The 17,979-nt window shown below is 42.8% G+C and overlaps 1 protein-coding gene across 2 annotated transcripts in view; it reads right to left on the bottom strand.

Annotated features, from left to right (window-relative positions):
* CHD1 (chromodomain helicase DNA binding protein 1) overlaps positions 1-17,979 on the bottom strand; it is a 61,647-nt gene that overhangs the window by 24,415 nt on the left and 19,253 nt on the right. For both annotated transcript variants that reach the window (XM_083151732.1, XM_083151731.1), the window contains 6 exons: positions 16,979-17,079; positions 16,338-16,516; positions 15,358-15,485; positions 13,327-13,543; positions 10,856-10,945; positions 9,343-9,533 (listed from right to left, as the gene is read on the bottom strand). In XM_083151732.1, coding sequence (XP_083007858.1) covers positions 9,343-9,533; positions 10,856-10,945; positions 13,327-13,543; positions 15,358-15,485; positions 16,338-16,516; positions 16,979-17,079 — 906 coding nt within the window. The remainder of the gene's footprint in view (positions 1-9,342; positions 9,534-10,855; positions 10,946-13,326; positions 13,544-15,357; positions 15,486-16,337; positions 16,517-16,978; positions 17,080-17,979) is intronic.

The following is a 17,979-nucleotide window of genomic DNA, read 5'->3' as shown; positions in this document are numbered from 1 at the left end:
AATATATCCTCAGCTATTAGAGTGGATTTTAAAACAGATAGCCCCAAATATAATAGTATTATAACAAATGCAATTAAGTATCCACTGCTCCACAGTCCAGTATTGGTGTACTTTACACCACTCCATCAGATGCATGGCATTGGACATGTCAGGCAGCTCCTCGTCCATGGAAACCTATTCCATTAAGCTCCCATCACAGTTTTTGTACCGTGTGCCTTAGCAGTTTATAACCCAGCTCTGTGAATTTAAGTGGTCTTCCCCTTCATGGCTGAGTTGCTGCTGTTCCTAAACACTTCCACTTCCTAATATCACTTACAGTTGACAATAGAAAATAAAGTAGGGATGAAATTCCATGAACCATCTTATTGCAAAGGTGGTATCCTACCACAGTACCACACATGAAACCACCAAGCTTTTTAAAGTGACTCATTTTGTAGCACTGTTTGAGAATGCAGACTGCGTGGATTGATTTTATACACCTGTGGCAAAAGGTCAGATTGAAAAACCAGAATTCAATTACCAGGTGTGGCCAAACACCTGTCTGCATTGTGTACATTGCAAGACAGAGTAGCGAGAGGATCTTTTCATGTGTCATCTACGGAGAATAGAATCAACTGTAACATTTAGGGCGATATCTTATTAGCAGCTCTGCTACAACCCTGCTAATTGGTTCAGCTAGGGCTATTCTATCAGCCCCGATGCAAGCTTCCTTTTTCCAGATACCCACTGTTATCTGGTATTGTCTCATATAAGCAACCTCAGGGACCCCATGATACACACATGATATCAGGGACTTAACCCCAACCATACGTTTTAGCCTGATTTCGGGTATATTTTCGGCTGATAGAAACATCCACTAATTGGATACCCGGCTGTTTTTAGTATATCGGTCTTAAGTTGGCCATACATTAGTGCGATTTGGCCACTTTTGACCAGATTCCTCCATGCTGCACGTCTAACCTCTGGACGGGCAAAAACGATTGCATACAACATATCGTATGTGATCCTGCCACAACCCCCCCCCTACACTATGTGACTTCTCCTAGGGGAGACATCGCATATGATCGATATCCTCTCCTGCCCTTTAGAATACCACATATCATATGCTGCCAGGAGACTGTCAGAGGCCGGACACGCAGAACGTCCAATCTTCTAGTCCAATCCGCACATCGGATCAGATATCAAACACAAACGATTTGGCCTCTTTACACCCAATTTCTTGGCCTGATCTTTTGGAATCTGGTGAAGTGGCCAAATCGCAAAAGTGTATGGCCAGCTTTAGACTGACAAGCATGTGAATTGAATAAGTTAATATGTGCACTATACATCTAGGTGCATATGTTTTAACACCTTTTTGTGTAATATAATTCTATATTCCCTTCTTTGACTTTGCACTCTGAAAAACTGCCAAGGTTCAGAGAACATGTATACATCTCCATGGACAAGCAAAATAGATATACAAACATTTTATATATAGTAAGTTGCAGCTGTATTTGGTGATCGCTTCTAGAGGAGTGATATGTTAAAACCACCTAGATTGGGGCGTGGCCTGGCTGCAGAAGGAGCAAGACGTGAGGTGCCTGAGCTCCGTCCCTGCTGACAGCTAATCTGCACAAAATCCCTGGTTCCCGAAGCCATCCAGCCCTACAACCTGGTACCCCACCTGGGGAGACCCCAATAAAGGAGTGGGAAAGGCCGCGGAGTCGGGGGACCTCTCTGCGAGGTCCTCGCGGATTGTGGCCTAGTACCCCCTTGAAGCCGGGGGCTCGCGTAACACCGCCGCCCGCCGGAAACACGGAGCAGAGTGGGAGCTGCATACCCAGCTACTTACCCGGCGGGGGAAGCCTCCAGCTCGGCGGCACCTGACGGAGGAGCGGCGCTTGCCTGAGTGAGGTGAGGGGTGGCGCAGCAGCCGGCTCTGTGCGAGTCGCGGCCGCCATATTTGATTCCCGCGACGCGGGCCTGAACTCCGGGAACAGCGGGGAGGCTGAGGGTGGACGGCGGTTGGCTCCCTCCTCTATTCTAATAGTCCCCAGGGCTCTGAATGTGCAGACAAAACGAACTGCATCACAACTATATCTGCTCAGTGGATTGTATTCAGGACTGGGTGCATACAATATATAGGAGGTGGGTGCATGAGCCAGAGAGTGACCCATTACCCCTCAGGATCCCCACAAGGAAATAGCAACAGGGTCCTAGGCTCTATATAGGTTTTTCAAGGCATGTGAAGAGGCTGTGAAAGACTCTGTGTCTATAAACACAAGAATCCTGTAATCTCCTATATACTATCATTCAAACTGAACTCAAGGCCCTGCTGCTAATTATTGAAAAGCTTTAATTGATACAACAAAATATCCTCTATTACTACAAAGTTTTAAGCTGACAGGCCAGCTCTTTCAATTCATATTTATTGCTTTCTGATAATATAGAGTACACTGTCGGAACTGTACATATCCAGACTGTGCTTATAAAGCTATATGGTGTAACTCAGCCCAACAGCGCCATCTAGTGTCATAGGAGGAGAACAACAGCCATTTTCCCTTCTCTTGGCTTTACACTTGTGTTAATTTGAAGCAATAAAATAAAAAGGCCTTTTTATACCTGGGGGTGATGCGCACAGAGCCGTGGGATCCCGCCACCCATAGGAACACTCCCAAAGACATCGCTTGATGGTAAAAATGCCTCAGGAATAAAAATGCGGCGCTAACAGGCCACGTGGGGGAGGACATGCGTGAAGCTGCCCACCAGTTATGAATACATTGCCGAAAATCCATCATATGAGTACCCAGTCTCAACACACATGACAAAACGCCGCCACAACGGTCCCAAAGAAAAGCCGTCTAAAACAACACAAGCTCAAGCTTTTTGTTCTCTGTTCGGGGCTTCAACACGCGATTCTCTCTCATTGACGTCGAATATACATACCCCCAACCCACGTCCAGAAGATCACACTAACCAAAGCCCCCCTCATCCAGCCTCATTGGAAGATATAGAGATGGCCTCACAGGATCTGACCACCATACTCTCCAAACTTAAAGAGATCCCTACTCGGCAGGAGATACAGGAAGATCTTCTCTCCTCTGAAAAGAGGCTCCAGGAATCAATGCAGACTCAAATCGCCTCTATTAAATCAGATTTCAAGCACCTTGCAAACCGAGTAGTACTGCTGGAGGAACAAGCAGAGGAGGCAGACACTCAGATGTCAGATATACATGACCTAGTGTCCCGGCAGTCTAGGGCCTTGACAGAACTGGGCCGCAGGCTTGATGATATGGACAATCGTGGGAGGAGAAATAATCTTCGGATTAGAGGTATACCGGAAGACGTTCAACCTCAAAATGTAGAGGGCGCTCTATCCAAAATTTTCAAAGGTCTCATAGAGGCAGATACAGAGCACCGAATAGTCTTCGACAGGGCACACAGAGCCCTTAAGCCCAAAGGAGCTCCGTCGGAGAAACCCAGAGACATAATTTGTAGGCTTCACTACTTCCAAGAAAAGGAGGAAATCCTGAGGGCAGCACGTCTCTCGCCCGGCCTCACTTTCAATGGGCACGACATCCAGATCTACCAAGACCTGTCATGGACAACTTTACAGCAAAGACGCTTACTACGCCCCATCACAGATGAACTAAAGAAGAGAAATATTAAGTTCAGATGGGGATTTCCAATAAGCATCCAGGTTGTTCATAAGGGTAAAACATGCATCCTTCAAGACCCCGAAGGTGTGGTCTCTTTTTGCAATGCTCTGGACCTACCACCTCCGGTTTTGTCCAACTGGCTGGATCCAATGGAACTGTCGGTTGGAGCGAGACCGCGCAGGGGGCAATGGCGTGAGGTCCAACATAGTAAGAAAAAGAAGCCCGGGAATCCACCACCAACGACGCTGAGTGGCGGATCAAGAGATCAGCTATCAGGCCAGCAGAGATCCCAGGGGTCTCTCACACCAGACACGTAAATATATGCTGAAACAGGCAAAGACTGTCTAGTTTGTTTTGCGGCTAAAAATCCTTTTCTAGCTTGATGAGAATAAGACCGTTTGCTTTAAAGATGTATGATATATGATTGCTCGCTTATAGTTATATATTGCATTGAAATAAGTTGGATGGCACTCTGGGCTGGCCGTGCAGCGTATGATCAGAGGTTTTTATCTGGTCTTACAGGAACATGACCAAAGTGCATGGCCGAGGTAATATTTCTCGGCAGTGCATCGTATAGGGTCATGAAGATGCCAGGAAACACTCTTGATAAGTATAACTGTGGTCGTTTTTTTTTTTTCCTTCTTCTTGGTGGAGTGTGCAGCTCGGCTAGTCCAGAGGAAACGCCTAGTTTGGGCCCTATTGTAGGCCACTGTTACATAAAGCTAATATTAATAATAATTTGATTATTGAGTAGACTACTCAGTAGGAGACTGAGGTACTTTATTGTTTGATATTTTATTGTTCCATTTATGCTTTATATTAAGGGCGGCCTGCCCTGTTCTCCCCCATACCCCTCACGCTCTGCTGTAGACACATAGACCATGGGACAAATTGAGCTTCCCTTGGCTAAAAATGCAGAGTTTCCCATACTTATTGTATGGGCCTATTGCTTAGGCAATAACAGTTTCTCCCCTATAGTTATAGTATGTTCTTGTATGTTCACCCTCCCCACTCCTAACCCTTCACCCAAACCTTGGAAAGGGGGCCCTAATCTATTGATTTGTTTTAGGATCAGATATGGTGGTTAATCTAAAGATAGTGTCCTTGAATGCGAGAGGTCTCAATATCCCTGAAAAAAGATCTAAATTACTGCACTTAATGCACACTGAGAAAGCAGACGTTATATTTTTTCAGGAAACACATTTTAAAGGAGACGCGGCTCCTAGGCTATCATCCCGACATTACCCGACAGGTTATTTTAATAACTTTTCCGATTCCAAATCCAAAGGTGTTGCCATATTGTTTTCTAAAACCATTCCTCTTTCAGACGTTGTAGTGCAGCCAATAGGGAATGGTAGAGGACTGTTGGTTAAGACTACTATATCTAACCAGACTTTCTCATTCATAAATTTATACTTACCAAATAAAGGACAGCTGCGCTTCTTCAAAGAGGCTATGGAATTAGTAGAAGGCAAGCTGGAGGGTGTCGTGGTGACTGGGGGCGATTTCAATTGGGCCATAGACCCCGAGTTAGACACAACTACATCCACTACCAGTACCCCTCAAAAAGATACAAGACGTTTCAAAGCCATACTACATGACTTCCAAATGATTGACACATGGAGGCTATTACATCCCAAGGACAAGGATTTTACTTTTTATTCCCACCCACATAAGTCATACACTAGAATAGACTATTTGTGTCTGGGACAAAGCTCACTGGAACTGATTAAAGATGCGACAATAGGACAGATGGTAGTATCCGATCACGCACCTATTTCCCTTACCCTGTCCCTGCAAAATCTCCCCTCCCGACAATGGAACTGGAAATTTAATGAACAGTTCCTTAGGGATGACGACTGTAGGACACAGATTGGAGTAGCCATAAGTGACTATATCGAAACCAATGAGACTGAAGGGATGTCACCAGTCACTATCTGGGAGGCACACAAGTGTGTAATACGGGGTAAATGTATTCAACTAGGCTCACGGTTGAAAAAAAAGAGGGCAGAGTGTAGGGAGGCCCTGTTAGAAAAGATAAAGTCCCTGGAATTGGCACATAAGTCTTCCCTGACACCTGATACCTTCTTGGAATTACAAGAAGCTCGTACGGCACTGAATAGTCTACTCAATGACAGCACGCGCAGAGCGTTTAGACGGTGCAGACACAAATTCCACAGATGGGGCAATAAACCAGGCAAACAACTGGCGAGGGCATTGAGGGCGCAAAGGTCTCTGACCTATATAAAAGAAATGAGAGACTCTGAAGGCCGAACACACTCAAGTAACTCGCAAATAGCACAGATATTTCACAAATATTACACTGCCCTATATAATCTAACCGGGGAGGGCCAGGTGGGAGAGAGGTCGACCATAGAAAGGGACATTCAGGAATACCTATCAGAAATACAATATCCTGTCCTTCCCCAAGATTTAACAACTTCTCTTAATGAACCGTTTACGGAAGAAGAACTCAAACTAGCACTAAAAAGTACTCCGTCGGGCAAAAGCCCAGGGCCAGACGGCTTCCCAGTGACTTATTATAAAACTTTCCAGGAGAAGCTCCTCCCCCTCTTGTTGCGGGCATGCAACGCGGTATCCACAAAGCAACCGTTGTCGCATCAGTCACTTGCTGCACATATTACAATATTACCAAAAGAGGGGAAGGACCCTTCACTCCCTGCAAGCTACCGCCCCATTTCCCTTCTTAATATAGACACCAAGTTATTTGCGAAATTGTTGGCAAACCGCCTGGCGAATTTAGTCCCTATGGTAGTACACGAAGACCAGGTGGGCTTTGTGAGGGGCAGAGAAGCGAGGGAAAACACTATTAGGGTATTCGACATAGTTGCACATGCCCAGACGACACATACCCCAATCATGTTCCTATCTACCGACGCTGAAAAAGCGTTTGATAGGGTGGACTGGAGGTTTATGGAAATGACTTTGAGGCACATAGGTTTAAATGGTCAATTTTTGCAAAAGATTATGGCACTATATAATGCACCTACTGCACAGATAAGGGTTAATGGCACACTATCCCCTCCGGTCGCTATCGCAAATGGGACAAGACAGGGTTGTCCCTTATCACCTTTAATTTATGTACTCTGTATGGAAGCCCTGGCTAGGGCAATTAGGAATAACCCCAGTATTAGAGGTCTAAGGGTAGGGAAGACCGATCACAGATAGGCACTATTTGCCGACGACCTCCTGGCGATAATCTCGAATCCAGTGGTATCGTTACCGAATCTTATGGGGGAATTCTCAAGATATGGGAAATTATCTAACTTTAAAATAAATTACTCAAAATCTGTAGCACTGAACATATCACTTCCTACCCACACAGTTGAATCTCTCAAGCCCAGATTCCCCTTCCAGTGGGCTACCTCACATATTAAATATCTGGGTATACAAATCCCTAGCTCCCTGTCCTCTGCGTTCTCTCTCAACTACACTCCCTTACTTCGGGTTATTCGCCGGGAATTATCACAATGGGCGACACAGAGATTTTCTTGGCTAGGGAGGATGAACATTATCAAAATGAATATTCTCCCAAGATTCTTATATCTCTTCCAAGCAATCCCCTTAAGGATCCCGGCGCAATACCTCGGAGAGGCACAGAGAGTTATTAGTCAATTTGTCTGGGGGGGCAAAAAGCCCAGATTTAAACATGCCTATCTATATTATAGCAGAGATAGAGGGGGACAACGTTTGCCTATGTTACTAGCCTACTACCAGGCAGCAGTTTTACACAGGGTAATGAACTGGGCTAGAGCAGATGTGAACCCCAAGCAATGGGTTGAATTGGAGATACAATCTTCCTCCTTAAATTTGCAGCACATCCCCTGGCTGGCTAAAATACCCTCGACTAAGCTCCCCACAATTGAGGCCACTTTATCAATGTGGAAAAATCTTAGACACAAGCTTGGTCTCTCAACTCCCAACACACTTCTACTACCTTTTGTGGACAACCCAGAATTCCCCCCTGGAACTTCTGGGGCGCAAGCAATTAGGTGGAAACAGCAGGGCCTTACTAAAATTATTCACTTAGTGTCGGGTGGGAAAATTGCTGCTTTTTCGGATTTGAGAGTTGGAAAGGAACTGGCCCAATCAGATGCTTGGTTTTATTTTCAAATCAGACACTTTATCCGCTCGAAAAGATCAGATGATACCCTTAAAAAAGAACCAACGCATTTTGAAATGCTATGCTATCGAGCCTCTGAACCCACACATGCATTATCAACAATATATCAATTATTGCTAAGGGGTCACTTTCCTGACGTTCCCTCTTTCTGTGAGAAATGGGATAGGGACCTACTACAATGGGGCATAACGATAAAATGGGAAAAACAATTCGAGGTCATGGCAAGATGCTCAACAAGCCTAGAGGTGATAGACACTCAATATAAATTGCTAACCCGTTGGTACAGGTGCCCAGATTTCCTTCATAAAATATTTCCCGCGGTATCTCACTTGTGTTGGAGGTGCGGGGCCTCAAGTGGTACTCTGATTCATATTTGGTGGGAGTGTGCCAAGATTAGACCCTTCTGGGACAAAGTAATACAATTATCCTCAAAGTTGCTAGGTTCCCAAGTACCGGAGGGTCCTGACTTCTGGCTTCTCTCCCATTCCAAAATCCCGTTACATAAATACAAAAAGTCCTTATTAAAACACTTGAACAATGCCGCCAGGGCAGTAATACCGACACACTGGAGAGATACAGAGTCCCCAACAATATGGGAATGGTTTTGTAGAGTTGACTTTTATTGCACTATGGAAGATATCTATTATGATGCATCAGATAAACAGACAGACTATATGGCGACATGGGCATCATGGATAGACTTTAAATCTTCGGCAATATATAAAGAACAGGTTCCGTGAATTAAGACGCCTTGAGGCTCTCTCAGCAATGAGTACACATAGACTTGAGTCCTACTTGACCTGATACACCTTTTGGTCTCAATAGATATGAGTTATATAAAGGCCCCCTGACCCCCCCCTTTCATTCCCCTTCATCCCCCCCCCTAAGTTTAATCTCCCCGGTTCCTTTGGTACCCACCGTTCCACCTTGAGATGTTACGGTGCTTCCTTTTTCCTAGGCATACGCGCTAAGTCACTTATTCTTAATATTACTCTTGACGGAGAACCCTGTCACAGAGGCCCTAATCTTTGTTTCTTGAAAAGGTACTATATTTCTCCACAGACGTAGGCCAGATTTTTCTGTATAGAAATGTTCAATTGTAACTGGCGTTGGACTAGGAATGTTTCATTAGATACTGACCATGTATGTTCTTCGGAATTGTGTACCTGTTTATTCTCCTGTAAGAATATATTACCTGTATGCCTGTATCTATGTTTTTATTTGAAAATTAAATAAAGTATACATAAAAAAAAACCACCTAGATTACAGAACATATTCGCTGTCCAAGAACCTCATTTGAGGTTATAGTGCCATAACCATGAGTTAGAGGAACGATGGACACTTCTAAAGTTTGACTCCAATAAGGTATATAATAACAATTAGAAAAAAATATCAGATTCCAACAGATATTCAAGAATCAGAACTGAAGCATTTTTTATGACATTGGGAACGAACAAACAAAAACACACTCTTTTTGAGCATTACTTTACCCATGCTATTAAAGAACAAGGGTGCAAGAGAGCAGCTCTTCTGTTAGGTGAAAAAAAAAAAAAAACTTACTTTTCTGGCATAATGAAATGAAGCAAAGACCACAGCTCTTTAAGAGAATTCTGCAAAGGAGTTCCCGTGATAAGGAGACGATGATTAGACTTGAAGTCAATCAAGGTCTTGTATAGCAAGGAATCGTCGTTTTTCAACCGATGAGCTTCATCAACTCCTATGAAAGCCCAGTTAACACCACCTAAAAAAGACTATGGGAAAAATAGGTCAGCATTGGGTCATATGGATCTGGTCTATTTTAAGCTGTGCAGCTGTAAAATCGAAGCACTACAGGCTAGCTTGTAGACTATAGATCAGGCATGTTCAAACTATGGCCCTGCAACTGTTGTGAAACTACATGTTCCAGCATGCCTTGCCACCATTTTGTTGATATGGAATGCTAAAACTATGGCAAAGCATGCTGAAATGGTGTAGTTTCACAACAGCTGGAGGGCCACATTTTGGACATGCCTGCTATAGATCATTAAGTCCCCAAACTTCAAGCATTAGGGATCCAGCCCTGGGGTGGATTTTTCTGTCAAGATCGTTACCACAGACTAACTAACCTTCATGAGCCGCCTTGAAAATGTACTTTCGTTTTTCCTGAATGTTATTTATCTGTGGCTGTATGATTTTCTGCTCACACCAGAAAAGAGAAGAAAAGGCAGAGATGGATGCTCATACCAACTGTCCCAACTTCCAGATTGGTTTACCTCATCTGTAGAGGTTGATAAGTCCTTGAAGAAGTCCTGCCTGTCCAGAACTGATTTTGCCAAGAACTGGACATAATGGAAACTTAATTCCAGAGGCCATTGATGCTATTCTGTTTAAGCTTCAGATTAACATTGCTCTATTTTTTTTGTAACATCTATAAATCTGGAAGACCCAAGTTCCACGGTGTAGGCGAGACCAGAACACACCAATTTAAATACAGTTATTCTCTTTCTGGGGGATATAGCATAGTGGGAATCACCTCCAATTATGGATTCCTCAATTTAGAGGATGTCTGTGTATTCCCATCACTCTAACCCTAGAGTTGCATTCCTTAAAAGAGATCATAGATCAGAGGTTGGGAGAGCTTCATTTAGAACACTTTTCTCCAAGATGTTTTACGGACGGCTGACAGACAATGTCTAGCCCAAAAGTCAGCAAGTCAAGGCGACAGTATCAAATAAAAGAATTAACAGCTTTAAAACTTAAAATGGCACTGTCAAAAAGCAAGGTACATAAACATAGCAATGGAAAAAATATAAGACCCCCATACACTACACCGAGGTACCGCATGTGAGGCTGCACCTCAGTGTACTGTATGGGGCCTTTATTTTTGCATCGTATGTGGCCCTTTTGCATAATCTAGATCGTACGAGATGACAATCATGGTCGCAGGATCAAACAAATCCTTAGTTCAGCCATGATGATCTCCTGAACCGATCTGTTGTGCAAGTGACCACATATTGGATCGGAATTGGAGATAAGTCACATACAATATGGCACTTTTGCAGCGCTTTCCAGTAAAAATTAATGCATTACTTACTTTATCCTTTAGTAAGATTTCATATGTTGTTAAAATAACATTGAACTTTAATCTCTTTGTCTGTGGGTGCATCCACTCATGAGTTCTGATCTGAAATAAAAGCCAAAGCATAGAATGAGTGAAGATTTTACGTTTGCGTTTCCAGTGTTTATATTCTGAGAGAAGTTGGTGTGGTGCATGGGAAAAAAAAAACAATATATAGCATAACCGGGAAAATAATGTGACGTTACATTTGTTTTATTTTAAACCATATAGGAAAGGGATGGGAGTGACGAAAGAGGGAAAAGGTACATTGAAAGGAGAAGGTGGTCCAATGAATAGCTAAACGAGTGTTATTTTCCATTTTATGGAAAAATGTTCCAAACTCTCTCCATCCTGGTCTGGTTTCTTCCTCTTAGGGGGGTTGTTCAATCCTCCACTGCTATTTCCGACCAAGGAAATAGCGGCGGGCGCCTATTCAATGCTGTCTTTCCAGACAGCATTGAAAAGGCATCTCGGCAAAACAAGCCAGACTTTTAGCAGTCAGGCTTGTTTTGCAGAGAACGGCTGTGGATTGACGAGCTCACAGCCGGATCTCGATGATCCACAGCCATTTCTCATGGGCACACCCCCTTTTTGGCACTCTAGACATTGAATCCCGCCTACCGAGATGCAGTCAAGCAGGCCGAGAATGGGACCAGGTCACGACTGTCGGGCCAGCCTTACCCCGCCCCCTTCCCCCGGGACGGCAGTGTGGGGGATATCATCTTAAAACCCACACGCCTGCTCAGAAGGACTCCTTCCCTCCTTTTAACCACTACAAACCCCCCCCCCCCACACACACAAGGAAAACCTGACGGATTGACACAGTGGCAGTGTGTTATCCTAAGGAAGAGTACCAGTGTAGAAGCAGCAGTGGCCCTGCCATAATGGGAATATTTAACAACAGTGGATTAAAAAGGTTAATTGAATACCCCCAGGAGGTCCGTGAGCTTATAATTTTTTTTTTTATTATTTCTGTGAAACAAGGAACTGTTTTATTCGTTTTTTTACATATATGTGAATCAATTTTTTAATAATTTTTTTTGGTACTTATGAGTTATCCGGGCTCCCGATTTTTAAATCGGGTCGGATCGGGACATCGCATCGCATCGCATGCGACCATCGGATGCGATGCGATGACCCGATTTTTCCATAGGAATCAATGTTAAAATGGACTGAGTCCATTTTAACATGGAATTCAATGGGAAAATCGGGTCCTTTTCATACCCCTACTATCCAAGTGGGCATGGAGTTGGATAGTACTTGGATAGTAACTGGACCTCCAGCACCTTCTGTGGGGTCATTTGGTTCCCAGGAGGGGGTAGTGAAGCCCCCCTGATTGCGGATAGTACTTGGATAGGACTTGGATAGTAACTCGCTTCGCTCGCCACGCTTCGGGCTCGGTGGCTCGCTACGCTCGCCACAGATTTATATCCAACTCCATGCCCACTTGGATAGTAGGGGTATGAAAAGGACCCCTTTTTCCCATTGAATTCCATGTTAAAATGGACTCAGTCCATTTTAACATTGATTCCTATGGAAAAATCGGGTCATCGCATCCGATGGTCGGATGCGATGCGATATTGCATCGCATCTGATTGTATGCCTTAACTTAAGGCATACAATCAAAAAATCGGGAGCCCGGATAACTCACAAGTACCTTTTTTTTCTATTTTTATTGTTTTTTTTAAATAAAGACACTGTTATTTATAAAGAAATCCGTGACCATTATATTTTTGTGATCCAGATTGGAAGAATCCACCTTGCATGTCCCATACAAAATTTCTTAACCTATTTTTCCAGTGCTGTGGTCAATGCTTATGTGTACTTTTTAGATGATTTTTTTGGAAATATAATAGGATTGAATTCTTCCTATTTGGATTAACCAGTAGCAGGAAGAAAGAGCGCTCGAGACCATTTGGATTAATTGTTTGGTATATAATCTATTAATTTCAGTTTGTCAAAAGTTTTGTAAAGTGAAAATGTTTAAATCTAATGGACCCTTTAAATGGAGTCTGTTCATTGTGTTGTATTCAGAAATTAATAAGCTTTCCAACGACGTATCGCAATGCATGAAAACAATACAAATAGCATGGACCGTTAAGGGTTCGTCCGATTAAACCCATCTTTGAACTTCGATCGTCCCTTAAAATAAGGTAGTGTGCAAAGTTTGAAGACTATTAGCTAAAGCGTACCAGAGTTATCATGGAACATCCATACACACACACAAACATGTAGATAGGCAAAAGAGGCGATTTGAGGCTTACGTGAAAGCTACACAGGACAGCGTTAACTAGTCTATTATGGGATACACTCTGGTATTGTCTAGTTAAATATGATCACCCTAGAAATGCTACTGTGCATAAATTTACTAAACTCAATGGGCATTTATAAGAAGTTCCAAACAATCTTACAAATTGAAAACTAAATATTTTTCCACATTAACTTACCACATTTCTGCTGTTAATATCACCCAAGTAGACAACAGCATTCATTAAAGGAGCCCAAATCTGAATCTCTCTTTGCCAGGATGTTAAAGTAGAAAGGGGAACAACAATCAGAAATGGTCCATACAGCTGATGTTCATGGAACAAATAATTTAGGAAAGAAATGGTCTGAATTGTTTTTCCCAATCCCATTTCATCTGCAAGAATGCAACTGTTTCCTCTGTGAAAAAAAAAAGTACATTATCCAACATTTACTTCAAATCTATAGGCAGTTATAACACTTTAGAATCTGTTACATGTTTTTTTTTTTAAGTCTAAAAGGGTCTAGTATACATATGAAAAAGTTGGGGGGGGGGGGGGGGGGGTGTCATATATCTGTGGCAGTTTGTCTTCCAATCACAAGACACTGGGGGTAGATATTAAACATGTTAAAATATTCCGACCCAAAAATGGTCAGGCTGGCAGATATGGGATTTCTAAAATAAAGATCTCCAGATTGCCGATCATCGATGGCATTTACGGTCGAATTGGGGAATCTGCTGCCTGATCCCTTAGACCTGGTTTTGATATAGGTAGGGCATTCACACTACTGTCTATAAGCATTTAATATCAAAATATAGAACATGCTAATTTTTTTTTTTTACATCACACACTGAAGGCAAGTGCTTTGTATTTGCTATTAAATACACAAAATGACAAAAGAGAATGCAGTATGAAGATAACCAAATACACAGTGGATTCCATTACAGTTACATTCTGGTATTAACGTGTAAATGCAGTTAGGAATAAGCATCCAGAAAGAAAGCAAACAGACACAGGATCTAGGCCCATGGTCCACTCCTTCATGCCAAGGGCTCTTGCATAACAGTGCTTCTTTAACTAGTGGGGAACAGTTCAATTGTTGTTTGTACGGCTACCTCTAGAAGGTGCCCTCCAGTAGTAACTCAATTGTACTGTTATGCGGCCACATGCTGCGGGTGCTGGCATTTCTGCTTACAGGCTTCCAAACCGGCGAGCAGAAACATGCAAAAAAAAGTGTCCCGTTTGGGTGCCCTAATGGCACTTCTCATGATCCGGGCCAGGACTTTAGTTGGGTTTTGCCGAGCAAAGTGGTAAACTCTGTGTGTTTTGGCACATCAACAGTAATGGGCACCCAATCAGAGCATAAATTATATTGCGCCAGAGGCCACCCATTACTTTAGGCACTCAAAAAACAATTTAATCACTTCCAAAGTCTGTGTGGAACAGTAGAAACTTTAGAAGCTCAAGCTTGCCTTAAAGGTGGTATCAAAATGGTTATTTAAACTGAACCATTACGGATGGTTTAATGTTAGCATTACTGCCTCACAGCGCTAAGATCTTGGGTTTAATTCCCATCATGGCCCTAACTGTGCAGAGTTTGTATATTCTCCCTGTGCTTGTGTGGGTTTCCTCTGGGTACTCCGGTTTCCACCCACAATACAAAAATATACCGGGAGGCTAATTGGCTCCCAACAAAATTAACCCTAGAATGTCTGTGTTTGTGTACATGTGGTAGGGAATATAGATTGTAAGCTCCACTGGAGCAGGGACTGATGTGAATGTGACTGATGTGATATTCTCTATAAAGCGCTGCAGAATATGTGTGTGCAATATAAGAAACTGTTAATAATAAATAAAATAAATTTAGTAGTTGTATGGAGAGGATGTTACAAGCACTTTCATTGCTGAAGAGGTTTTCAGAATGTTAAGAGGTTTTGACAAAACACTTGCATAACAAAAATAAAACCCACAAGGCATTTTATACTTTTACCACAAGCCATGAGCGATAAAAGTACTGCTAGTATAAGATTAGGCAGGAACGTCTGAAGCACCGTTATATATCTTACAAACTTATCAGATTTACATAATCAAATGTTATTATGTATTACAAACAAAGCTTAAAGAAAAAGGAAGTCAAATTAAGACACTGTTCTGAACAAATAGCTGAGGAACATTGCAGCAATAAAATGTAGATATGTATACACCTAATAAAACAAAATTGGTTATCCTTACTTGCACCAGGAGTGCGCTAGCCAATTTAAGCCATTTAGCTGATAGTCCCTTAGCTCCAATGTGTCGTTCCCTCCAATGTAAGAAGGCTGCTTCTTCAGAGCTACAAACCTCGGCCTCAGTTTTAAAACCTGTAACAAATACATTCAACATTTAGTTCTATAATCAAGCATAGACACACAACAGGCTGCACACCCGTGGTCCATAAACTCTGTCTTCAAGGACCCCAACAGTCCAGATTTTAAGGAACTGGTGACTTAATTAGTACCTCAGTTTTATTATGCCATCTGTGCACAAACATGTATATTCTTATAACCTGGACCATTAGGATGCCTTGAGGACTTTGGGGGGATTTATTAAAGTGATAAAGTGGCCAGTGATAATGCACCAGCCAATCAGATCCTAACTATCAAGTTACAGACTGGGTTTGAAAGATGACAACTAGGAGCTGACTGGCCACTTTTTCATTTCAGCAGGCTTAATAAATCTGCATCTGGGAAATTCTGAAGTACACTTAAAAAGCATAACCACATCCATTACTAATCGATTCTGAGACGGACAGAAGGAAAAGCCTTCGGCTCTGGCTGCCGCGTGTCACGACTGTACTGACATCACCGCGGTGGCGCGGCTGCAGAGACATGCATCGGCTTAACCTTGCGAGGGGCGCGCTATAGTTAGAAGCCAGCAGCAGCCATTAAACAGATTATTGCGCGCAGGGGAGGTGAGGCGGTAGGCGGAGCTTCCACACAAGTCTGGGTGCGGCTTTAAATCTGGATTTATCCAGTTTCTGCTGAAGCATGTACCTCTATCTCCCTTCACAGACTGAACACAGGCAGCATTTGGGTTGAGACCAGAAGACTACTGTGACTGACAGTACTACCAGGTTTCCTGCTCCTGACCTACATCCCTTATCTTTCTACAAGGACTGTGAAATATATAGGGCTGGCTATGGGACACATGGTTTAATATAGGTTTCCCTTTACCTTGCACTCCTTAAAAGGAATAGTTTTGGATTGATTCCTGCAGAAGTATTCATCAATGTGTGCCTGAAACTTTCTTGCAATGAGTGCGCCATCCTCCCAACTGCACTCGGAGTATGGAAGACCCTGCCACTTGCAGAAATAATCCGGGTATCCTGCTGCAGATTTTTGATTTGAATGAGCTGAGAAATAGAGAAGAAACCAAAATTAATAAGGAGTAAAAGTTTAAAAAGGTCATTCTACTTTTCAGCAGGAAAAGGGTAATCCATTATATGTAAATACAAATACAGCATGCCACATACTAACAATCAGACCTCCGTACCAGAGGCGTACATAGATATTCGTAGGCCCCATAGCAAAAGTTTGTAAGGGCCCCCTATTTAGCAACTGATGGTGATAAATCTATGTAAAACACATTACTTAGATGGCAAAGATGGGCCCCTTTCTGCTTTGGGCCCCATAGCAGCTGCACCCCTTGAACCTATGGTAGTTACGCCCTTGCTCCGTACACACATTCTTTAATGCATAAGTGGGGAAACTGGATATATTTACTACTATCCAGAGTACTTTCTGGAGTTTCCATACTCTCCCTGAGTGTGTGTGGTAAATAGCGATACAAGCCTTTTCATTCAAAGATAACTTACCTATGATTCGCTCTACGAATTGATACTGTTTATGGAGGTCATCAGTAAGTTCTTGCTGGCAATTATAATACTCTATATCTTCAGGAGATGCAGCTTTCAACCTGTACAAAGAAAGCAAAGGCATCACTAGCGGCATTTACAGAAGTTTTAGAAACTAAAATGTTTACTGCAAAACATATACAAATTCTTTTTATATTAAAGTGTAACATTAGAAAATAAAAACACAAAAGGGGTCATTTTAACCAGCCTGCAAAAGGTATATTGTAGGATATTTGCAGGTTGTATTTCCAGGATATATGCATTTAATGATCTTCGCTCATGTTTCCTGGTATTACCATTACTGTATGGTTGTGCACAAACATAAAAGCACAAGGCTACAGTTAGCCTGCACAGTTTGCAGGAACAGTATTGTAGGTCTTCATTTTTAATATTACCCCTTTCACACTGACAAATATTTCCCGGGTTATTGCACATGAAACTGGTCAGTGTGAAAGGCTCCTGGAAGATTGTCCCGGGTCCAGGGTCAGTGTGTACGGGTATCCCAGGTCGTCACGACCCGGGTTCCATTCAATGCACTGTAAAGGCACCGCTGGGAGATGCTGACATCTCCCAGGCCACACCTCCCGATTACATAACCCGCCCGGCTTTATGCCGGGTCGGGCGGCTAGTGTAAAAGAGTTTGCAAGCTGGGTCGCAGCCGGGATTTTGTACCCGGCTCACAAGCGGTTTCCAGTGTGAGAGGGGCATATATGGATTCTACATCATTTGAAATGATCCCATAATATGCAGCTTCTAAGCTCTCCTGTGGCTATGCCCAGAATTTTTAGTTACCCAGCCAACAAAGAGAGTACTTGGGAGAGAATCCCTGTTAATTACCATGATAGAAATTGCAAACCTGACCCCAAAACCTAAAAATAAGGATAACGTCCAGAAGGAAGCTCAGGACAGAAGAACAATGTTAAAGAAATACATTAAATAAATATCATTGTACTGCCAACCTT

The sequence above is a fragment of the Crinia signifera genome, chromosome 1, assembly GCF_055691185.1.
Source record: "Crinia signifera chromosome 1, ASM5569118v1, whole genome shotgun sequence".
Taxonomy (NCBI): domain Eukaryota; kingdom Metazoa; phylum Chordata; class Amphibia; order Anura; family Myobatrachidae; genus Crinia; species Crinia signifera.
This window is presented reverse-complemented; position numbering and strand designations above follow the sequence as displayed.